A 12,627-nucleotide genomic window follows, 5' to 3' on the forward strand; every position below is an offset into this window, starting at 1 on the left:
CTTAAGTCTCAAAGATAACCAAATTATCTACCTACCTGTATGTTATGCCCTTATACATTTACAGAGATTTGATATAGTTATCTTCAGTATGGATATGTATTGTAGCTCTCTAGTTTTTGGTTATAGAAAGTTTTCTAAGCTATGTAATTAAGTGAGAAAAGAACTTTTTTATGGTATGCTACATTGTACTCCTCCTCCAAGGATACCAAGAAATAACTATAATATGATTTGTCCTATTCTTTACATATTTATGCAGGATTCATATTTCATTTTTGTACATTTAGTTCACCTATAATGAGCTAAATGGGTAAGGAAAAATCAGTGTTTCTCCTCTCCCTGATACTTGTTTTCTTTCACACACACACACACACACACACACACACACACACACACACACACACACACACATGCAGTGGGTTGAGAGTAGTTTTGTTTTCAGCACAGAGACCTGACTTCGAATCCCAAATTCCCATATTAAATTCTGTTTAAACTGGGCATGGATGTGCACCAATATCGACAGGGCGAGACAGTAGGATCCTAAATGCTCCCTGGAAACTGGTGTAGCTGAAACTGCAAGCTTCAATTCAATAAGAAACCTTGCCTCAAGGCAACAAGGAGAGAAGACATGGAAGATATTAGGTGTTTCTGCTCTGGCCTCTACATGCACACAGAAGGGTGCAGGCACCCATATATTCACTTTTATGTAGCACAGACATAGTGCGCGCGTGCACACACAAACAACCCTTTTAACATCCAACTTTTCTTAAGTGATAACATTCTCTATACCACATCCATCCCTATTGCCTCCCTTATATATACTTGGTTTTTTTCTTAGAACTCCTCTTGTGAGGGCAGGTAACATATTTAAATTCTTTGACTTTTTTATTTTTATACTTATACGAAAGTGGCACACAAAACTTTTTAGAAACAATTTTGGCATGCATATATTTTTAGCATTTACTAAAGATGAAAGCAAATTCTTGTACTATTAAAATGGAAGTACTTTCTTATTTTTGTGTGAATAATATGAATAAACATTGGTTTAATGATAGCTCTCTTAGCTTCTTAGGTTGTCATACATCAAGAAAGGCAATCTGAATATGCTCTTTTCTTTTCAGTCTAATCTCTGTTTATAAGAGGAAGATATCATTGATTCTGTGTTGGTTTATTGTGATGAATAAATGCACTCATGTGGCTAGTGCATACAGGCAGCACTTAGGCTAAGAACTCTCAGCCAGTACATGATTATCAGTCTCATACGTACCTGCAAACCTATCCCAGCAAATTTAAGGAGGGACTCACTCTTTGTTAGCCTTGATCATGAATGTAGCACTTGTCACTCTAACTCTATGTTGCCATTTAAGCATTGGGAGACCAGATTAGAACAATTGGAGGCAAGCTAAAGCTAAGTAATTTGATCAAACAATTACAATTTATTTGTAGACATCACTTCTGATGATGATTTTGGGAGAACTGGAAGCTTCAGAGGGAAAAATTAAGCACAGTGGAAGAATTTCATTCTGCTCTCAATTTTCTTGGATTATGCCGGGTACTATCAAAGAAAATATCATCTTCGGTGTTTCCTATGACGAGTATAGATATAAGAGCATCGTCAAAGCTTGCCAACTACAAGAGGTAAGCAAACTTAGGAAAAAATGCCGATTGTATTAGCCACTTGTATTATTGTTGTGACAAAATACTTTGACAATGCAGTCTGTTTTAGCTTATACTGTTCCAGGAGGATACCATCCATTATGGTAGAGGAGTGACAGGAATAGGAGGATGGCTAGTCACATTGCTTCCATATCCAGGAAGCAGACAGAGAACGGGAAATGGGGGTCTATGCTATAAATCCTGAAGGCCCACTCCCACTATCACACTTCCTCCAGTAAATCTGCACCTCTTAAAGGTTGCATAACCTTCTCTAGAGACCAGATACTCAAAGAGCAAGTCCACAGGAGATGGTTCACATTCAAACCACTACATTGATAATGCCTATTAATCTTAAGACCAACCACATTACTTGTTTAGTTCTCTCTTCACATATTGTACACATATCAAGGGTCCCTCTAGGAGTAAGCTTAGTAAGTGAGTCGATAAATAATACCCATGACTCCTGCTTTAATCTTGCAAATTTATAAATGGATGCAATTTACTTTTAAATTATGTTTAAGTTTTATAAAAACAAAAATCAAAATTCCTTATGCTCTGGATGTGGTACCTCATGCCTGTAATCCCGGTACTCAGGAGACTGAAGCATGAAGATCATGAGGTTGAAGCCAATCCTGGCTATATAATGAGTTCTGAGCTGTCTGGGTCACATGGTAGGATCAGGTTAAAACAAACCAACCAAAATGCTTCATGAATTCTACAGTAGTATTTTGTGTACACTCTAAGACCACAGTAAAAAAAAAAAAATGTCCTTAAAGATTGGGTTAGCTTTGAAGAAGATAGCCATGATTTTTCATGATTTTTCTAATGTTATTTTTCATAACCTGGAGGTTGACACATTCTGGGATTGTTACCAGATCTGTTTCCTAGACAAGCTTTTGTGGGTGGGAACTGGCTTATTTATGGACTGACAGGGTAAGGTGGGATGGTAGCTTCTTTCTAGTATTAGTTTTGGCTTTGAATATGTATCTTCCCATACTAATGATTTTACAGATGGTATTTGAGTTCCCAAAGTCAATCTATAAAAATGTATAAATCCAAACATAGCATATGTACATTATTTGTAATAAATTTAGAGCTGTGAGTCTCTCAACCTTTGGACAAGTATTTATAACATTCTGAACATTGGTAGGTTGCTTGTTAGTTGAAGATTGTGTATATTTTAAAAGGTTCAAGTAGAATACACTTTATCAGTAGCAGAGCATTATATGGAATATAAATTATCACTAAATAAAGCTGTTAAATTAATGAAGGGGAAAGAAGCCAAACATTATTCTTCCGGTTGCAAAGCCATATTAAAAATTTAGAGTATATGATTCAGTGTATTTTAGTATATTCCCATGGTTGTACAGTGATAACCCCTGTGATGTTTTAGCATCTCTAAAAGAAACTCTTTACTCATTAAGAATCAAATTCCATTTTTTTTATGTGTGTGCCAGCTATAAGCAACCACTGAACTATATCCATAAGTTCTCCTGTGTTAGACATTTTGCATAGTAGGAACCACTCACTAGGTCTTTCATATCTAATGAAGGTTAATTGTTTTACTTATTGGGAATTTTATGCAAGTATCCAGTGTATTTTTTTTATCTGACTTACCTCCTATTACATGCCCTTTAACTTCTCCCATACACCTTCCAGCCACATCTATGCTTTTTTAACCCTCCAAGTTCAATTAGTGCTGCCTTACTCCGATGCATATACTGGCAGCATTAAAGAAATTACAGTAAAACTAATGAGCCTTTATTTAGAAGACATTTGCTAAGACTGTGTTTTATACAGTATATCAAGAGTTGATACAAAGATAATGAAAAAGTGAACGCTTTAGGAGTAAAAAGAAGAAACAAACTCTGTCTGGTTCTGCTAAGGAAGAGTAGTCTCTAGATGAAGAAAAGGGTAATGTTCCTGATGTAGTAATTCTCTGTAGAACTCTAGGGATCACAACAAAAGCTTGTGACCTGTAGTGTTCTTTATTAGAAACTTTAGATCTTCCAAAAAAAGCAAAGAGAAAGTCTGGATTTAAGAAGTAGAAAAATGAGATCTGATTATTAAGATATCTTGAGATAGGTGCTCGAGAAAGCTTTTGGGACAAAGCCCTTTCAGTAAACACTAAGTTGTTCTTGCTTCTTTTGAAGTATATAATAATATTCCATTACAGAGTAAAACAGGAGGGATACTTTTGAGAGCCAGTTTTTATTAGTGAGTGACTACATATGGAGTTAAAGTGGATAAGGAAGAGAAGACCCATGAAACCAAACAATAATGAATATGAATTTTGAGATTAACAAAACTGGTCATGAAGAAAACTATAACAAAGGCATTTTAAAGTTTTTTGCTTGCAAAACATAGTCAACAAACGTTTGGATATCTATGGAAGTAATCTAATTGTAGCAAAACCTGAGGGTTTGGAATGTGGACACATTGGCTCTCTGTTCAATAAGTATCAATGGCAGTTGGAATTAATCCCACTTTTTATGTTTCTTTTAGATTCATAAAACTTATCTGTCTGATTGCTTCATGTCAGACTGTCCTGGTTTGATTTCTGATGCTATGATTTTTGACTAAAAGCAGCTTAGGGGAGGAAAGGGATTATGTGAGTTACACTTCCAGGTCAGTCTCTCTCTAATAAAATTTAGGATAAGGAGCTCAAGGCAGGAACTTGAAGCATAAACCAAGAAGGAATACAGTTTTCTCATTTGCCTTTGTGTTGTTAGAAGGCTTGTGCTGTCTCACTTTCTTATACAACCTAGACTACCTATCATGAAGTGGCATTGACCTCATACATCAATGAGTAATCAAGACAATGATATCCATAGACCACTTGATCTGGGCGATCTCCCAATTGAGATTTCTTCTTTCCAGGTGACTCTAGGTTGTGTAAAATTGACAATAAAATCTGTATATTTACTTTAGAAGGGGCATGGTGGGTACCAAATGAAAGTTTTAATCATTCCTAACATCAAGGTACTTATAGGATAAATTTGGGGGAAACAAACTTAAGGATCCAATTGCCATAATATTGCAATTTTTAGATTGGAGTCAGTGGTGGGCTTTAAGCCTACTTGGATAATCCTGGAAGCCCATCTCTAAGAAACAACTTCTGAAAGAATAAGTAAAAAAGATAGATAACATCATGTATAGAAGAAACTGAACACGAACACAGGGTATGAAATCACTTGTTCAGGAGATTGTAAGCATCTGGATAGAACCAGAGTATAACTAAAGAGAGTGGGTGAACAGGAATGGAGTGGAGAACCATCTCATAGATAACAATGTCTGGAGTTTCATCTTGGAGAACTCTAAGTACAAGAGTGCTATAACAACTTCAATGTTTATTCTTATCACTCTGTGATGGTGGTGAGCAGAATTAAGGTGGATACTCTATGAAATTTCGTATGGAATAAATAGCATATTTTTGAAATCACACAGAGCTGGGTCATAAAAGTTATTTAACTTGCCTATACTGAGTTTTTAGTCTCTGTAGTATATGAAGCTAATATTGCCTATTCTATTTGTAGAGTCCTCTAGTAAATAGAAGGGTCGTCATAAATAAGGCACTCCATGCAAACTAATAAGGCACTCCATGCAAACTATCTGTCTGCCTGCTTTCTTCCAATGCTAGAGAATTCAGGCCCCTGGTTTAGCTAGATCATTATTAGCTTTGAACTGCTTTCACGTGTCCCATATCGTTTCTGAATGGCAATCTAAATGTTTTTAAATTATGTTTATTTATATTTTATTTTATGTTTACTACATCATTTACCCCTTCCTTTTTTCTCTCCAAACACTGCCATGTACACCTCCCACCTTGCTCTTATTCAAATTCATGGCTCCTTTCCCTTTAACTATTGTTACATCTATATGTAACATAAATAATATATATTCCTAAACATATAAGTACAACCTGCTCAGTCCATGTACTATATGAAATGTTAGTTGTAAGCATGTGTCCAAGGCTGACCTTTTGTTATTAGATAACCAATTGCTGTGCTTTTCCCTGGGAAGACTACCCTCAGACCTCTTTAGTTGCCTGCAGTTCTTTGTCTAGGGTTGAGGCTTCTGAACTTTTTCCTTTCTACACTAACATGTTCATTGGTTTCACTGTTCCTCTTGCTTTTCCCTTTAATTACCCTGATTTTTCTTAGTTATATAAAATGCTAAGTAAAAGTTTTTTTTTTTTTTAATTTTAAAGACTCCCTAGGTTATTACTTTTTGTCCTGCTGCTTTCAGCAACTGTGTTAGAACTTGTCAGTGACCATATGAAAGGCAAAGGCCCACAGGCATCTCTTAAATCACCCTGCTCTTTAAAGTGGTCAGTGGTGGTCCATGTAGCAATACAATGAACTAATAATAAGCATACGCTGTGCTGTTATATTGGTGTGAATGTTTCCCATATGTTTTGGTTACCTTAACTACAGAGCAAAGTTCTTGACACAGAAACTCTGAAAATGTTACTTCAATTTATCCACCCTAGCGCACTGATAAAATAGTAAGTTCTTATTGGACGGCTGTTTTGGAAATGGTTTGGGGTAGCATGTTGGTTGTAAGAATCATGCTCAGAAAACGTCCTGTGAGTGTCACTGTGTCAGAAGCTGAGCAGTCAGTTCTTTGAAAGAACATGATTGCTGGGAGGTTGAAATGAATGTGCTTGTCTTCCTATAGAGAAGAGCACCAGGGCTCTGCGTTTGCAACACCCTCGGCTTCCATGTCTGCTTCTGTTATATAAATACTCACACCTTTGACCATGTCCAGAAAGAACTTCAGTACAGCATGTAATCCCTATGAAGATTTTACTTTTTTTAGCTTGTAGGAGTGTTGAGCACAGTAAAACAGGATACCTACAGAGTCCTCCGTGGCTAAGCAGCTGGCACCAACACAAGAATCCCTCAGCATAATCTCTGGGTGGTCCCTCTTGCCAAATCGAAACATTAATGACCCTGTTTTCATTTTGACTGATGAAACTGATCTGTCTTCATGTTCTGTATCGAGGCTTGGAACTGGAGATGAAGATGGAGTATCTGTCCTCTTCCTCCTGTTTGTGTTTTTGGTAAACTCTAAGATCTTCTCGGTCCTGCGCATGCCATGATGCTCAGTGTCATAGGAATAGTCAGGCATGTATGCGTTTGGAAGGGCAAGGCATGCACAGCATATTTCACATAGTTTTCTGATTTCAGTGTGTTCTTGGAAATTATTCACTGGTGAGACAGCTAAAGCCTTTATCATGTGGAAGGGCATGGTGGTAGGTCTGTGTTGACAGGATAATTCAGAGCATGCAATGTTAAATGAGTAAGTAAGTTTTGTTGTTAGCTTTTACTTTTAACCTCTCTTTTGGGAAAATCTCAATGTCCTGGTTTATAAAAATGAATTTGAATCTAGATTATAGTGGACTTATAGATGAATTGAGTTGCTGGCAAAATACTGTTCCACATACTTGAGTCCATTGAGATTGTCTTCATTTTCCTCCAATAGGCCTTTAGGATTTTCCTTGTTACTTAAAGCTTCAGTGCACAGCACTGAAACTGTGCTAGCTTAGAAAAAGTCAGTATAATTAAGCCCTGGTCAAATTACATGTTCTTATGAAATTATAGTTCCATTGCAGTATTGAGAGAGAGACAGCTTACACTGTTCTCTGGTCCACCTTTCTGCATCACATTTATCATAAGCTTCACTTAGTCCCACTGACAGAAGAGAATTCTAGACAGGTCAGTGTTAGGGTAATAAGTAATTGGCCTGTCTTTATTCAGTGACTCATTTTCTTATAAAAGTGCCTGGGTTTGGAGAAGTCATCGGCTTTTATAATGCTGTGTGGTGGGGAGTAGGGGTGGGGACTGTGCGAAGGAGGTCAGAGCTTAGAATACATAATCAGTTTCCACAAAATTATTGTGATGCTTGTGAAACCACAAAATGATTGCCAGTAAGTAAGCATCTGCCATGACAGCCATTACACAAATGTTGCAGCAAAAAATATTTACTATATAAGCCGAAGAAGGAGAACTCTGCATGTTTTTCTCTTCCATAACTGCTTAGTAATTTTAGAATTTCCCTAGCTAAGAAGGAAATTGCTAAACACTCACAAAATACATATAAAAGAAAAAGAACCTTGGGAGAGAAATTGGCAAGATGTAATGAAACACTTGGGAGGGAAATAGGCAGGGAAGCAAGGCTGTTTGAAAAATAAAATCCATCATAGAGATTCCACATGACTAACTGAATTTGAATTTGACCTCTGGGTCTCCAGGTGGTTCTGCCAAGACTAACCTATGAGAAGGTGAGACTTAACCTTTGAATATTCAGTTTTCCAGGGTAGGGTAATTTCAGAGCTTTACAGTTAGAAGTAATGAAAAGATAAAGGTGCCATAGGATTTGGCATTTGCAGTAGCTCAGACATAATAGATACCTAAAGTAGATTTTTGAAATACACTGAACTATGTTCCTTTCAACCAGAATAAATCGCATTGGTTGTACCCTGAACTACCTATAATTTTCTGTTGATAGGTGGTTAGAGAACACTGGATCTTATTTACTGTAACATGAAGCCAGGAATACTTTATGAAACTACCGAACCAGAACTAAATGGAAATGCCATAGAGTTTTATGGACTGAACTGTTATTTCACTTCATTTGAGCCCTGGAACTTAAAAAATAAATACTAGCTGATACTTAGGCAAAGAGCATACATGGCAGCAGTCTGCTAAGCACTAACATGAACTGCCCCATTGAGTTGTCACTTCTGATTTAGTGACAACATCAGCAAGAGTTTGCAGGCAGTGTAAAAATGTGCTGATTTCAAAGAGCAAACTAAGCTTTAGGTCCTAAAAGTCTACAGTTTAGGGACTAACACCTAAACATTCTAATACTGGAGGTAATTATCAGGTTACGTCTCTAAAACCAAAATAGCCCTGGGATTGCCACTCCTAGTGAGATTCGGTCAAGTCAACAGAACAGTAGTTTATGAACATAATTATAACTGTCTGAGAACAAACCACCCTGAATAAATAGTGAAATTAGAACACTTAAGCCTGAGCTTCATATTTAAAACAAAATTTAACAACCATAAAATTCCCAAAGATATAAAATTTATTTTATAAAATCCTTATTATTCATTTTCTGGTTTTAGTCTTCTTTTTAAGAAGTAGGAACCTAGAATCAGGGTGTTTCCATGTTTAGGTGATGAATGATTTCATTTTAAACCAAGAAAAGCTTTTGAAATATAATTTTTAGCTACAGAATGGCGCTCAAAAGCCCCTGGCTAAATTTCACATCTGCAGCAAGAGTTTGATGTCTTACCAGGCTTATAACTCCATAGCTAGAGATGGAATAGAATCTTTCCCAGAGAGGGAAGAACTAAATTGAATATTGAGGCTTCTCTAGACAAGCAGAATGTATCACCATTTTCATCTTTTAGAAGTGGTTCCATAATGACAGCATAAATATATTTTATTTATATTGTTGAGCTATCCTTAGTTCATATTATGGAATAAAAAGAAAATGATCTCAGCAACTTTTTGTCGAGTTCCTACTATAAACACAACACTGAGCTAAGCACTCCAGATGTTGCCTCCTGGTAAAGCAAGGAACTTGTCTATAGTGACATTTTGGCTACATAAATTCATAGAAAGAAGACATATATTCATTCAGCAAATATTCATGAGTATAATCATTGAAATAATAATTATACCAAACTATGGGGATTACATTGATGAGAAGCACACAATTCTTCTTCTCAGAGTCTTTTATTCTAATAGAGAAGATGAACAATTAAAGACTAGTGTAGGTTAATACATTCTATGTTCCTTAGCCTTTGAACATAAGTAAAGAAAGTAACAGTGTGTTCCTAAAAGATCATGAAAGTTTTCCCCAAGGAAGTAACATCTAAAGTGGGGGATGAATGGAGAAGCAGAACATTTCAGAAAGGGAATGGAGTATACAAGGGCCGATAACCTAAAGAAGATATTGTCCTAGGGTTGTATGTCATTGCACTATAAATTGAAGTAAGCATGGACCCTTTGGCAATCAGGGGAGAGAAAATACAAGGTCAGTATAATGGGAAATAGAAGGTGTTCATATGCAGCCAAACATATTTGGTAAGAGGCTTTGGGCATCATCATTCTAATGGCACATTTAGACAAGGGTCTGTGCTTTTCCATATTTTAAGTTCTACCAGAGTTAGACTTCAGTAGAAAAAAAAACAACTACAGTCAGCTATTGAGTGACAAAAGATTTTGCAGGGATTTCAGAGCTGGTGGGTTTGAAGCCTTTCTCAGGAACGGAGTCACAAGAGGTTTAGTGGGAAGGACCAGGAAACATTTTGGAGAAATTCAGAGCAGGAACAAATTCAAGGTAACACAGACTATTCTACTGAAGTATTAAATTTGTCCTAAGCCTTAGAGGTGACCATAACTAGAGGAGAAGATAAGGAATTAGCACCACTTGAATGTCCATAAGGCCAATTAGAGAAGAATTATACTGAGAGTTTTTGTGCATCTAGATTTAAGGATAATTTGAAAGATTTTGAAAGAAGGTTATTGCTAAATGAGTCCAAATATATAACATCTGAAGAGAAGTCAGTGAAATCCTGTTCTCATACCATTCTCTAGCCACTGGGGAGTTCAGAAATCCTAGTACTTACACTTTATGTTTCTAGAGTCCCCCACAATCCACCCCTGCCCATTAAATCACTGCACTTTTCAGTTCTTCTCTTAGGAATGCTTGAGCTATCCATTCTGAATATAAACATAGATTTATACACTAACAAGGTACACACATAGTAGTAGTTATCCTCACAGGTTCACACAATATGATAACTGGTTATAAAACAAGAGTTTGGTTTGTGTGTATGATATCTGTAGGTCTGTGCTCTCACATGTGTGAGTGTGTGCAAATGTGTGAAGGTCAGATACCAGCCTTAGACACTGAGCTTCACTTCCTACCACGTTTGAGGTGCAGTCCCTTTTGATTTTGTTGCTGCATATGCCAGGCTAGCTGGCTTGTAAACTTCAGTGCAGGCAGCATTGGATTACAGATACTTGAGGTACCATGTCTGGTTTCCATGTAGATTCTGGGGATCCAGGTGCTTTACCTACAAGCCATCTTCCCACCCATCCCCAAGCCTTTAGTGTTGATAAGTGCTATAACAGATTTTTATATTTTTCTTGGTTCTTATAAAACAAAAATATATGAAATGTTGAGATTGAGTTTTCTGCTATAAACTTGGTTAGTATGCACTGGTGAGAGCAAATCATTTTATCTTTAAAATTGATGAAAATTCTCACATCCTGTTCTTTGTAACAGGGCTTAGTCTTTTGCCAATATTCCACATGTAGCTATTTGTAATAAAGTTTAACTTAGGTCAACAGCCTATCTTATCTAATAGACATAACCCAATTTAAATTATGAACTCCTTATCATCTGCATTCTGTTATGAAGCATACCTCTATTAATCTATATCATAGACAACTGAATAGCTGGCTGGCATACACACTCACAGGTACAACTGACTATGGGAAGAAATGTTTGCTAGATTTTTCTCTTCTTCCAGCGCTTTCTTGGCTATCTCACATTCTCCTGCCTAGACTTTCTTCTGTTTTCTTCTGCCTTTTGCTTACATCTCCCTTCCACTGCCCAATTTCTGCATGCATAAAGGAAGGCAGTGTTTAGTGATTTTTAAACATTAATAACAATGACATTAATCATCCTGTGATTCACAGTTAAAGATACGCTTTATTGAGCGGCATTACCCTGAAGTGCATGTTCCCTTAGCCCTCGCTTCTCACCCTCCCCTTCCCACAAACATCTGTATTGTGAAGGTTGTTCTAAAAGCGATAAGCCAGCCATAAAATCAGTTTATGGTATTTTCCTATCTTCAAAGCTACAGGAAGCTCAAATGTACTCAGCAAATATTGCTAAATTACACAAGACTATTAAATGTAACACTCCACCCTTCGGTAAAACACCTCTCTTACTTTCCTCTTTCTCAGTAGAACAGCCTGTTACATTATGGCTCTATTATGCAATCAATTCAGAGCAAATGAGCTTGATATTAGCAAGCTTCCCGAATAACTTTGGTTTGTTTGATAGAGTTGATTGAAAGTGAGATGATAAGTTCTAACTTTCTGAAAGAAGTCAAGAGGTAAATATGCGTAAATGGAATACACCACAATGAGCATGTTCTCCACTCCTTAATAATAAAATAAGCTAATCTTTATTGCACACTTATTATAATATTACTTTGACCCTCTCCAGTGTGCTTATCTCAGCATTTTCAAGTGTTTTACAACCTCAAACACACACATTGTGTTGTGTGCACAGACTGCTTTGAAGTTGACATTTGCCTTTCTGACTAGCCTGCAATAAAGGAAGTCATCTGAAGGGACAAGTAGCAGATGAGGATCTCAAGCACTGGTAAGCACAACTGTCATGGGTGAAATGAAGATTCATAGGTCTCTTCCAGCTTGTCCAAATCAGAGGTTCAGCAATCTTAGCAAAAGAACTGGGTGTTTCTGGAAGTTGGTTTTAGTAACAGGTGATATAGACATTTGATGTTATTTACAGATAAACTACACATACCTGAAGGGGGTAAATGGACAGGGGAATGTGAGACAATTCTATTTTAATTAAAAATTTATTTAAAAAACTCAAAATAAACAAACTACCAAAAATAAAGAAAATTGAAATGGCAGTAGAGAATAGTTTGAAAGAAAAGTTTCTAATATTCTCCTTCAATAAGAATATTCATTGATCTAACAAGTTTATATGTGAAATACAGCTTTCTTTCACTGAACAAAATTATACTAGACACTTTCTTAGCATGTGCAGTGGCTTCTCTTTCATCTTCAGCACCAATTTAAAAACATGATTAAATAAAATCCAGTAGCTAATTTTTATATAAAGTCTGATATTATCTAATATCCTTGTCTAATAGGTGATTTTCATCCAGTTTTGTGGATCATTCACAGA

At 36.5% G+C, this 12,627-nt stretch overlaps 1 protein-coding gene across 1 annotated transcript in view; it reads left to right on the forward strand.

The window, feature by feature from the left end:
• The window catches only part of Cftr (CF transmembrane conductance regulator), a 137,023-nt gene that overhangs the window by 58,991 nt on the left and 65,405 nt on the right, over window positions 1–12,627 (forward strand). Inside the window, exon 11 of the mRNA XM_051175727.1 lies at window positions 1,444–1,635. Within this exon, the coding sequence (XP_051031684.1) occupies window positions 1,444–1,635 (192 nt within the window). The remainder of the gene's footprint in view (window positions 1–1,443; window positions 1,636–12,627) is intronic.

The sequence above is a fragment of the Phodopus roborovskii genome, unplaced genomic scaffold, assembly GCF_943737965.1.
Source record: "Phodopus roborovskii unplaced genomic scaffold, PHOROB, whole genome shotgun sequence".
Lineage (NCBI taxonomy): Eukaryota > Metazoa > Chordata > Mammalia > Rodentia > Cricetidae > Phodopus > Phodopus roborovskii.